Below are 11,567 nucleotides of genomic sequence, written 5' to 3'. Positions count from 1 at the left end.
AAAGTGTCGCCACCCTATGAAGTGAATCCCAAGGGGGTTTAATCGTAGCTAAATGAGTGCGTATAATTCATTTACAAGGCAACGCTTACGTTTTGCACGAGCTCTCTTAAACCCTACCAACCCGCAATTTGGTTTTTTATTTATTATTTATCGAATTTAATTTAGAGTTGTCAGTAAATTTAGGAGTCGAGTAATGTGCGGGAGCCCACCTTACTTACGTGGACCAGAGATTTCGGGTTTGAGGACTTGGTTATGCTACTTTTGCCTAATGCCCTTACCTGTACTTTTTCTCTTTTAGTGAAACGTTATTTCTTGCGATCATTTCTGATTTTTATCTCTAATCATGTAAATCTATTTGATGATGCATAAGTGTGCAAACACTAAAATAAAACCAATCACAAACAAAGATAAATTGAATAAAAAGACTAAAAAGAAAACATTCCCGAATCGTTTCGTGCAAAGTCAATACAAAGTTTTGTCATAATGCCCCAGAACAAGACTTCCTTGAGCTATGCATATAAAGTAAATGTGCACTAGTCTAAGAACGGAACTCGTCTAAATGAAATATGATGAAATTAGCAATAATAAAAAAACTAAACTAATCCTAATATTATTTTTACTTTTATTATTTATCTATGCATTATGCAATGAGTTTATCTAAATATGTATTAGAAAAATCAACCTAAACTTAAATGCGGGAATATAAAAAAAAATGTAGTGAGAAAGAGACGTGGTCTAAACTCTGCGTTGCCAACGGTTTCCCGAAAAGAGGTCCCAATAGATTCAAATGCATGTTAATGATGATGCAATGAAGGCTGAAATTTCATGAAATACGGATCCTTATACGAGTAACTATATGTAATGCGATGCTAAAACAGATAAATAAATGCCATCGGGGACCAATTCATGGAGGTGGCTATGGACCGATAGTCGGTGTCCAGCCCAATCCCGAGCTTAGAAACGGCCCCAAAAAGGATCTCGACAATCCTAAAGCGATGGTAAACCAAGGGACCATCAAGGACTAGCCTAGAGAGTTGCCAATGGACCGAGAGAGGTCGGAACACTCACTATTCGGAACAAGGACGGTCTTAAAAGTGGCCATTCAGCCCGTCAGATACTGCCTCAAGCTATCATGCCCCGTCCCACTTTATGTGTGTCTTGAGCCGGATCCTAGCTCAGGAAGTCGATCTCGGTGGCATCATAGGCCGTGGCCACAAGCAAGCAGATCAATTAAAAGGTAACTTTATATAGTAAAGTTACTCGACAACTTTAGAGGTTCTCAATCTTGTCGATAACATGGGTTATTCGATATTCTCAATTTGATCATTGATGTGCCGGAATGACTAAATTGAAAACCTAAATGTCGGAAATAGAGATGATCACAATCCATAGATTCAAAGCACAGAAAACATCCCCCTTGGTGGGTGGTATTGCCCACAAAATAAACAAAGAGGAAAGCACCGATCACTTTCACGAACCTTATCTATTTCTTAATGATCAACACATAATTCCGTTTCCCTTGGCATGTCCAGATACGAGGGAACACACCCCATTAAGAAAATCCAGTCGACCCGCGTTGTGCGAAAGGAATAAGTGTTCCATACCTTGAATCAACACCAATGTTGACAAAAACGATAAACTAAAGGATCAGCAAGTTAACAGGAACGAGTAGGTTTTTGGCAGTATGTGAGTTGTCTGTGATTGAGGAACAGTAATCGCCCGTAATCATAGCTGACCTCCATTAATCTTAATGCAGATTTCAATCGAAATTCTTAACAATATGGCTTTGTTAATGAGCATGTGCAATGATAGGAACCATATTGTAATGACATCGAAAAAAATAGTATTTTGGATTTCTTTTGTCTGCCACTCTACTGTTCCAAATTTGATGGCCATGTGCTTTGGTTCAGTCATCTTCGATGTTTTTATGCATTAACTAATTTACCCACCGATGGAGAGAGGAGAGAGATTCCTACAAACGCAGATTTTTGTGGTTTGTCGGGAGAAGTTAGTTTTAGATAGACTTCGGCGCTCATTTAACTAGCACGAACCTTTTCTTCTATCACTTGGGCATCACATCAGTAAAAAAATCGACAACTTCAGTGCCTCCTACGATATACTCCAGCAATTCGTCCTACTTGACTTTAAGTCCGACGTGGCATTTTAAAAAACATTTAAGTCCAAAATGGACAATGAACAAGATGAGGTGGCACTTTTGGTTAAAACGGCATCGTTTCATCTAAGGAAAAAACATTGATCTCTCTTGCTCCCTCTGTGTCGTCCTTAGCCCTACGGCTACGCCGGGCTCGGCAATTTCGTTTGAACTGTCCCAAGACAACCATCAGGTCGAAGAAACTGAAATCTGTTTGATTTTGTGGGGATTTTGGGGCGGGGTGTGTTTGTAGGAGGGAGGAAATGGAGGGGAGTTCAGGGGGAGGATGAGGTGTTAGGGGAATGATGCCGAATTGATGTGCAAGAACTCTACAAGTGGAACACAAGCTCTTTTACTTCTATCTGAAGGAGAATTCCTCGCGGCCGCTACCTCAAGATCTCTGATAAGATGTCAGCCACGTGGTCCACCATCTTTATGCCCTTCTCTGGCATCTCCTAGTTCCCGGATCTCTTCAATTACTGCGTCAATCTCGACAATCAAGAGACATTTATGAAACCTTCTCCTGCTCTTGCTCTCCATTGCAAATTTCAACACCTAATTTTGCCCCGATTCATTGGTTGTTGGGTTAGGGTTTGAAGAACACAATGAATTTAGCCCTAATTTGTTAATTTGGGGCAAACAAAAGTGATTCATGACATCTTTAGTAGTGATTTTGCTGACTTCACTTTGCTGACGAATCACATTGGACGGTTTATATTAGAATATTGTTACGTTAGATTTTCCGACTACACAAATCATCGATGACGTTAAAATGATTGCTTTTTTTTTATATATTAAGGTGGCACTCAAGTGATTAAAAAAATGATTGGAGTACTGAAGTGAGTGCTGTACGAGAGTTATGAAACTTGTGATATCATTTTCCCGTTATAAATTATATCAACTATATGTCAACAAATAAGGTAACATATATATCTTACTCATAATCACTGTATTTGTTGTCAAAAAACACGAAAGTTAACGGATCTTACAATTCCAATCTAACATGACAAGAAGAAATTATCAAAGAAATTAATAATGAACAATAACCACATAAGAGATTTACGTGGTTTGTTCCGAATATTGGTACCTACTCCAATGGGAGAGCTAGCTACCGAGAAATCCACTATGAATCCTCTGAATATAGAGTTTATAATCGCTTAATTGCTCAAGTATTTCCCAGTCCTAAAAAACACTCAAAGCAAAACTCGCGGTGTTATTTCAAAATCTCTCATAGGTAACTTACTCACAAAACTCACAAAGAGAAAACTTTAACATTTCTATTGTTTGCTCAAGTGTAAAATAACCGAGTATAATTCTGTTTTTATATATTTTTCTATGACTTGCTGACTCAAACTAGGAATCCAACTCCAACGTGGAAAGTGTTTAAGTTATTTCTTACTTATTCGGATGTCAAACCGCAATTTCTATTCGAATTTTGAATTGCTACATAGATCTATTATTTTCACAGGCTCCAACTCGAGAAATGATTTGACAATCCTCTACCTTAGCTTGACATTTGTACCCAAGTCATAGTGCTCATCATCCATGTCGGCTCTCCCAATGCCTCAACAGGTGCTCAACCATCACAGACGTCTATCAAGCCCAAGCTGAGCTCAGATTTGTCTAGAGGAACAAACTTGGTCCACATTTCTACTGGATTCTCTGCCATAAGAAGCTTCTTTACAGTTCTATCCTCTTCTGATAGGCTGTATCTACCACAGAAATTTCGATCACCAATGAACTCGATTCCCCAGTGATATTTTTGATTTTCACTAAACACTCCACACCACCGACCAAGTAATTTGACCATATTGTCTTTCTAGCTCCTTTCTTTTCACCATGTTGCTTACCTCAGTCGTCAATGAAATCACCATATCTCTTAACAACCCCTTCCAACTCACAACATAACTAATCAAAGGAAAGACATAACTACTCAGAAATCGGACATCCTTCAAGTTTCTTTTGAGACCCGGGTTCGTAAACCCAATTTTTGCCACACTACCTAAATTGCATCCTCTGAAACATAGCCCAATGCCTGTTGTCCCCAACAAAATCAGAAGAATTTACTTCATAGCATTTACAATGTATACCTAAATTAGATATACATTCTCCTGACTGCACGTGAAAGATCAAGCGTAGATGGGTAAATCACGTTGACGATCATCTAATGTTCCTATAACTTTTGAAGTAGATCATGGTATTTCTAACTTTTTCACCAAAGTTATTGGATTTTGATTTTGTTTTTCATGTAGTCACTCTGTTCAAGGTTCGACCAATGACTCCCAAGAAATATTAATCTATGAGTTTAAGAAATTTTACCAAATGGGATCAACAAACTAGTTATCCCAAAAGCATACCCTAGACTCAAAAACATAAATCAACACTCTCTGCCCCTAAGATTCCAAGAGGCAGGCAGACACAATTATTTGTCCTATAAAATATGGGGCAATGTTGGAAGATTCTCCTTCAAACCATTGCAAATTGGTCTCTTATCATGTTGTACGTTTGGGCTAGTTCAAGATTGTTTCTCTTGTCTACGCCACTTTGCTTGTCGTAGGCGAATCTGGCAAAAATATATATAATTTGCTAGTCTAGAGCACGAAACATCATTGCATGGGTTAAACTAGATAGTTATATCGGTGTGTGTGCTCGTATAGGACAAGAGAGGGAGAGAGTACAGCAAGCATTTCTGCTGACCGACAGGGGATTCGAATGCTGCCATTAACAGAAGCGACAAAACCTTCGATTCCCCACTGATCTCTCCGTCTATCTGTCTCTCTCTTTTACACACTCCAACTCATCGTTTTTTTACTATTGTGTTAATCAGGGGCTAAAGTAATAGTGAATCATCTTCCCCAATATAATGCAGCACATACCCTCTTCTTCGCATCACCACTCTTACCCATCTCTCTCTCTGTCTCTGTCGCTCTCTTGCTCTCGCTCTGGTGAACCGTAACATCAATTGCACTTAACCCTTTTCTCAGCTACACAGTTCTTGGTTCAATCATACTCTCTCTCTCTCTCTCTCAATGGATTATAATTATCAACCAAACACTTCCCTTCATCTCAGCTTACCAAACAACCAGCCCAACCTGGAGCGTTTCCTCGACCCGTCGTCCTCCTCCTCCTCATCGCCACGCAGTCCGTCCGAAGTGGCTCGGATGTTCTCGTGCAACTTCTGCCATAGGAAGTTCTACAGCTCGCAGGCGCTCGGCGGCCACCAGAACGCGCACAAGCTCGAGCGCACCCTCGCCAAGAAAAGCAGATCGGAGTTGAGCTCGGCCGTCATAGCCCACGCGGCGCGCTCACAGTCAGGCTTGAGTCATGCCGTTCGCACTCATCAGCACCACCACGAGCACGTGGGTGGCTTTCTTGGAGACTTGGGCTACGGAGGGGTGCGAGAGATGGTGAAGTACGGGTCGGCTTCGAAAGGGTATCGACCAGAAAATTCTCATCAGGAGGAGTTTTGTCAGCTTGACTTGTCCCTAAGGCTCTGAATCGATTATTTCATAAAACCCCTTAAAAACAAAGATTAGTATTCGACTTATGAGACTTATTTTTAGTTGTATTTTACTGCTCAGAAGTTGCTGATAACTATTCGCTTCTTCGGATTGAAAAGCAAGTAGAGTTAAAGGAAACGCTTCAACGCTGATCAATGCAAGGAATTGCCTTTCTCTTTTTCCTGTCTTTTGGCCCTTTAGAATCTGTCGGAGGACGATCTCGTCGCCATGCGTGTTGGTCGGTCCATGTGCTCAAGCTCGTTCACTTTACTTAATGGAAAGTAATAGCTGAGGGTTGAATGCTGTTAATGGTGCTCATATGCGTGAGCCATTGCTAGATAAGTCGGGTGTACGCACTTTTTGTTCATCTAGGCTATGAAAGGACTCGTCGAGTTCAACAGCTTATATAAACAAGGAATTTATGTACGCAATCCACCTAATAATTTGTGTGGACATGCAACATACCAAATTTCGAGTACATATGTAAAAGTTACATAAAAACTTTGCCCATATTGGCAGCCAGGAGGTGGGGCCATCACCAAATTATATCTGATATAACATTTTTCTTTTTGTTAAATTCACACACCTGATTTCGAGCAAAAGAAAAATCACACAAATGATAGCTGAGATGTAAGCTAATAAACTCTGATATGCCTATTTGAATAGCATAGTGTCACGGCCTGATTTCTTCCGTACTCTTGTGGGCTAAAGAGTGGAGTTTTGTGGCAAATGGTGAAGAGTGAGTGACGTAGAATGGATGGAACAATTGGTTTTATGGGAGCAGTCACAGTGTTTGTCCAAGGAGTCCCGGAACGAATACCATCTTAGATGATCTTTGAAGGTGGGGTCGGCCTCCCGTGCATAAACGGTCGGGCTCCCGTGCATAAACTGGTTGGGAGCTGATGCCGCTCTTCTGATGAGGCTATGGTAGGCCAAAGCCAATTGTTGTTCTGAAGTGATCTGTGTGTCTCGCTCGAGCGACTGAATGCTCTAGTTTAATAAGGCGTAGTACGATCCGGTATGAAGAGGTGATTCGCCATATTGTCCTTAGGAACAATTTATAGAAGAAAGGTTGGCCGGTGTTCTCGACTCACTAAGTATTGCATGGGCTTGTCCTCGGCCAGGAAACTGTCGGCCCATGAAAAATGGTATCAGAGCAGGATTTCTTTAGTAGGTGGGTGATTCAGGGAATGTGTTTTACTCGGTCCTATGAGGGCAAGGGGTGATGACGGGGCCATAGGGCATGGACAAGATGCGGCTCTCAATAAGCTTTTAGGATGACAAGGGGGACAAGAATGAACCGAATCGCTCATCAAATAGGGAAAATGTTTCCGGATCATGGGTGTATCTCAAGCAAAGGTCTCTTACCATGTTTCAAGCGAGGAGAGAAACCTCAATTGGTCTGCTAAGATCAAGGGAAGCCTAGTAGACTAAAGAAAGTGCTGCCAAGGGAGCATAGCTGGCTCAGGATGCTGCACAAGCACTAGCAACTAGAGATTCACAAACAGCTTTAATCAGGGGTAGCTACTTATAAAGTGTATTGTTGGCTTGTTCTGTTGGGTGAGCGTTTGCAGTCATGTAAGTCCCAAGGGAGTGGCATTAATCTTTGTGGGGCGCAATGAATCGACAAAACAGCTTGCAACGAGGGAGTAGCGAAATTGGGTGGGGAAGAATGTCACGGCCCGATTTCTCCCGTGCCCTTGCGGGCTAAAGAGTGGAGCTTTGTAGCATTGGGATAAAGAGTGAGTGATGCAAAAGGGATGAAAAACGACTGATTTGTGAGAGTTGCATCAGAGCATTTGGGTGAGGAGTCCTGAAGTGAACCGAATACCATTTTAGAGGATCTCTGAAGGCGGAGTTGGCCTCCCGTGAGCAAACTGGTTAGGAATTGATGTCGCTTTTCTAATGAGGTTTCGGTAGGTCGAAACCAGTTGTTGTTCTAAAGTGATATGTGTGTTTCGTTCGCAAGACTAGATGCTTGTGATTAATTGGGCATGGCATGATTCGGTGTGAGGATATAATTTTCCATACTATCCTTAGGAACAATCTATAGAAGGAAGATTGGACTAGTGTTCTCGACTCATCAGGCATCGCATTGCTAGTCCTCGGCCAAGAACTGGCACTACAAAAAAACATGTAATTTGCGACGGAAATTTTTCGTCGCAAATTTGCGACGGATTATATTTCCGTCACAAATTTGCGACGGAATTTGCGACGGATGAAAAATCCGTCGGAAATTTGCGACGGAATTTTTATACGTCGCAAATTCCATTGCAAATTTGCGACGGAAATAAAAAACCGTCGCTAATTCCGTCGCAAATTTGCGACGGAGAAAAGTTCGTCGCAAATTTGCGACGGAAAAAAAAACCGTCGCAAAATCCGTCGCAAATTTGCAACGGAAAATAAATCCGTCGCAAATTTCCGACGGAAAAAAAAACCGTCGCCAAATCCGTCGCAAATTTGCGACGAAAACGCACGTCCGTCGCAAATTTGTAGTTTATTAGCCCGTGATATTCCAGCCCTATCTCTCTCTCTCGCTCTCTCTCGCTCTCTCTCGCTTTTCTCCCTCTTTCATATGTCTGAAATCAGCAAAATTCACGCACGCATATATTAATCTCGGTGAAGCTTTTGTACCGGTAAGTATCATTAGCTAGCTTCGTGACTATTCATCGTTGAATTGTAATTTTTTTTATTTTATATATGTTTATGTTTATTTTTTTTTCGTATCTGCATCACCGGTTGAACGACCGTGGACACCTCGCCGGCCTTTGGATGAGGCAGAACGGCCATTTCCGTCGCAAATTTGCGACGAATAAGTGAAAATTCCGTCGCAAATTTGCGACGGAATCAAGGATCCTTCGCAAATTTGCGACGGAATAAAGGAAATCCGTCGCAAATTTGCGACGGAATAAAGGCAATCCGTCGCAAATTTGCGACGGATCCTTGATTCCGTCGCAAATTTGCGACGGATGAATTCCATTTTCCATCGCACATTAAAAATTATTAAAAAATGATTCTTCAGTGATTATTCTTTTTGGGTATGTGTCTAATTGAAGGTTTCGCAATCCAAGTGGACGTTGCAATTCTCATCAAATTGACCACTTTCTCCTACCGATATTTCAATCAAATATTTGGGTAAGTCTTCTTTACATGGTAATTTTTTCTATTTTTGCAATTTCATATTAATTGTTGCGTGAATAACAAAAATTATAATTTCAAAAATTTTATGGTTTTAATTAAGAACAATAGATATGATATTTTAAATATTTTACCATAATTTTTTATTTTAATACAGACACAATGCAAAGAGAAAGGGCTTGGATGTATAATAAGAACTTACCTGGACGTCAAGGATTGACGAGATGAGTTTCAGATCTTGGGTTGGAACTATTTTTAGACTTTGCTAGTAGTAAATATGAGTTTATGGATGGAAATAAATTAAGGTGTCTGTGTAAAAAGTGCGGTAATGGTAAATTTCTTGTGTGTGATCAAGTTAGAGAACACCTTACTAGATTTGGGTTTAGTCCGAACTATTATAATTGGACTTCCCATGGTGAACCATTTATATCTGATGAAGGATATGGAAGAAGTGACCAATTTTCAGTTAGGGAAGAATGTGGCTATTATGAGCAATTGAACCCATACGAGAGGATGGTGATTGATGCAGCTAGTTATAATTTTGTCACAGAATCAAATCATGCAAGTACTAGTTTTACTCCTATACGTGAACAAGTGGGTACTAGTCATGCTTCACAATTGGAAAATATAGGAGTAACGGGTTTTGATGAGAATGTCTATAATGAAACTTTTCAATCTAATCAGTTTCGGGATGTGTTGAAAGCAGCAGATGAACCTTTATGGCCAGGTTGTGAGGACCACACTAAGTTATCGGTGACAGCCCAACTATTAAATATTAAGGTAGAGCATAATGTGTCTGCGGATTGCTTCAACTCTTTTGTTGAAGTAATGCGGGAATCATTGCCTCGTGATAACATCATGCCAAGTGATTTTTATGATATGAAAAATCTAGTGGATAACTTAGGTCTTCCGGTTGTAAGGATTGATGTATGTAGTAGGGGTTGTATGATATATTGGAGAGATGATGAAAATGCAGAATCTTGCAAATTCTGTAGCCAACCTAGGTACAAGATTAACAGGAGGCCGGGTCGTAATCAGAAGCGTAGATCATGCAAGCAAATGTTTTATCTGCCCTTAATCCCCAGATTGCAAAGGCTTTATGCGTCTAAAGCCACTGCTGAACACATGACTTGGCATGCAAATCATGAAACAGAAGAGGGTCTAATGTGTCATCCTTCAGATGTGGAGGCATGGCAACATTTTGATAGAACATACCCTGAGTTTGCGATGGAGCCTCGGAACATCAGGTTAGGTCTCTGTGCCGATAGATTTGCTCCATTTGGGAAAATAGAAAAAAGTTATTCATGTTGGCCAGTTATCTTAACGCCGTACAATCTTCCACCTGGTATGTGCATGAAGACACCTTATATGTTTTTGACATTGATCGTGACAGGGCCGCAAAATCCGAAAAAGTTGATAGATGTTTATATGCAACCATTGATTGAGGAGTTACAAAGGCTATGGGTTGAAGGTGTCCCTACGTATGACGTTTCTACCGATCAAACATTTGTAATGAAGGCTGCCCTTCTTTGGACGATAAATGACTTTCCAGCTTACGGAATGTTATTTGGATAGAGTACAGCTGGGATCTTAGGATGTCCGATATGTTTGGAGAAGTCAAAGTCATTTAGATTAAAACATGGAAAGAAGCCCAACTATTTTGACTGTCACAGACAATTTTTACCGCCAAGTCATCCTTTCAGAAGGAATAAGAAAGAGTTCACCAAGAATAGGACTGAAAGAACGCGTCCACCAATGAGGTTGACCGGCGATCAAATTTGGGAGCGTGTGCAGGACTTTCCAACTGTTGTTGAGAACCCGCACGGCACGACTTTTGCGTACGGAAGTACACATAAGTGGACAAAACGCAATATATTTTGGGATCTACCATATTGGAAGGCTCATCTTATTCATCATAATCTTGACGTCATGCACATAGAAAAGAATGTTTTCGACAATGTCATAAATACTGTGATGGATGTCGCCGGAAAAACAAAAGACAACTTAAACGCAAGAAAAGATATGAGAGATATTTGCGATCGGCCAATACTAGCTGTGGATGCAAGCAGCAGGGGACCAAAACCGAAAGCAGTTTATACATTGGATAAGCAGCAGAGGCGAGTTGTTTGTCAATGGTTGAAATCTGTGCGGTTTCCTGATGGATATGCTTCGAACCTCGGGAGATGTGTTGATTTGAATGAATGCAAGTTCACAGGTTTGAAGAGTCATGATTGTCACATCCTGATGGAAAGACTAATTCCAATAGCTTTGAAGGAAGTTCTACCGAACTTTGTATGGGGCGCCATTACAGAGTTAAGCAATTTCCTCCATGATATTTGCTCGACAGTGTTAAAAGCATCGCACATGGAAAAACTAGAGAGAGATATTCCAATTATTCTTTGCAACTTAGAAAGGATATTTCCTCCAGCGTTTTTTGATTCGATAGAGCATCTCTTAGTTCACTTGCCTTATGAAGCCAAAGTTGCAGGTCCCGTCCAATTTCGATGGATGTATCCATTTGAGAGGTAATGTTTTTTTTAAAATACTGTTCAAATTAGTTTATCATATAATATGTTCCGATAAACTTCTTTCTATTTCAACTAGATTCTTATATCATTTGAAGAAAAAAGTGAAGAATAAGGCACGTGTTGAAGCTTCAATTTGTAACGCATATATTGTGGAAGAAGTGACAACATTTGCATCATACTATTTTGAGCCGCACGTTCAGTGCAAGAGGCGGAGAGCAGGCAGAAATGATGAGGGCCCCATTGATCCCA

The 11,567-nt window shown here is 40.6% G+C and overlaps 1 protein-coding gene across 1 annotated transcript; it reads left to right on the top strand.

The window, feature by feature from the left end:
• Window positions 1–5,070: 5,070 nt before the first annotated feature.
• On the top strand, window positions 5,071–5,835 carry LOC115664789 (zinc finger protein 2-like). Its single transcript, XM_030586680.2, has one exon. The coding sequence runs from the start codon at window positions 5,182–5,184 to the stop codon at window positions 5,647–5,649; it is 468 nt and encodes a 155-aa protein (XP_030442540.1). The 5' UTR covers window positions 5,071–5,181; the 3' UTR covers window positions 5,650–5,835.
• The last annotated feature ends 5,732 nt before the right edge of the window (window positions 5,836–11,567 follow it).

The sequence above is a fragment of the Syzygium oleosum genome, unplaced genomic scaffold (assembly GCF_021117445.2).
Source record: "Syzygium oleosum isolate NSW1041296 unplaced genomic scaffold, Sole_v2.1 Sole_v2.04, whole genome shotgun sequence".
Taxonomy (NCBI): domain Eukaryota; kingdom Viridiplantae; phylum Streptophyta; class Magnoliopsida; order Myrtales; family Myrtaceae; genus Syzygium; species Syzygium oleosum.
This window is presented reverse-complemented; position numbering and strand designations above follow the sequence as displayed.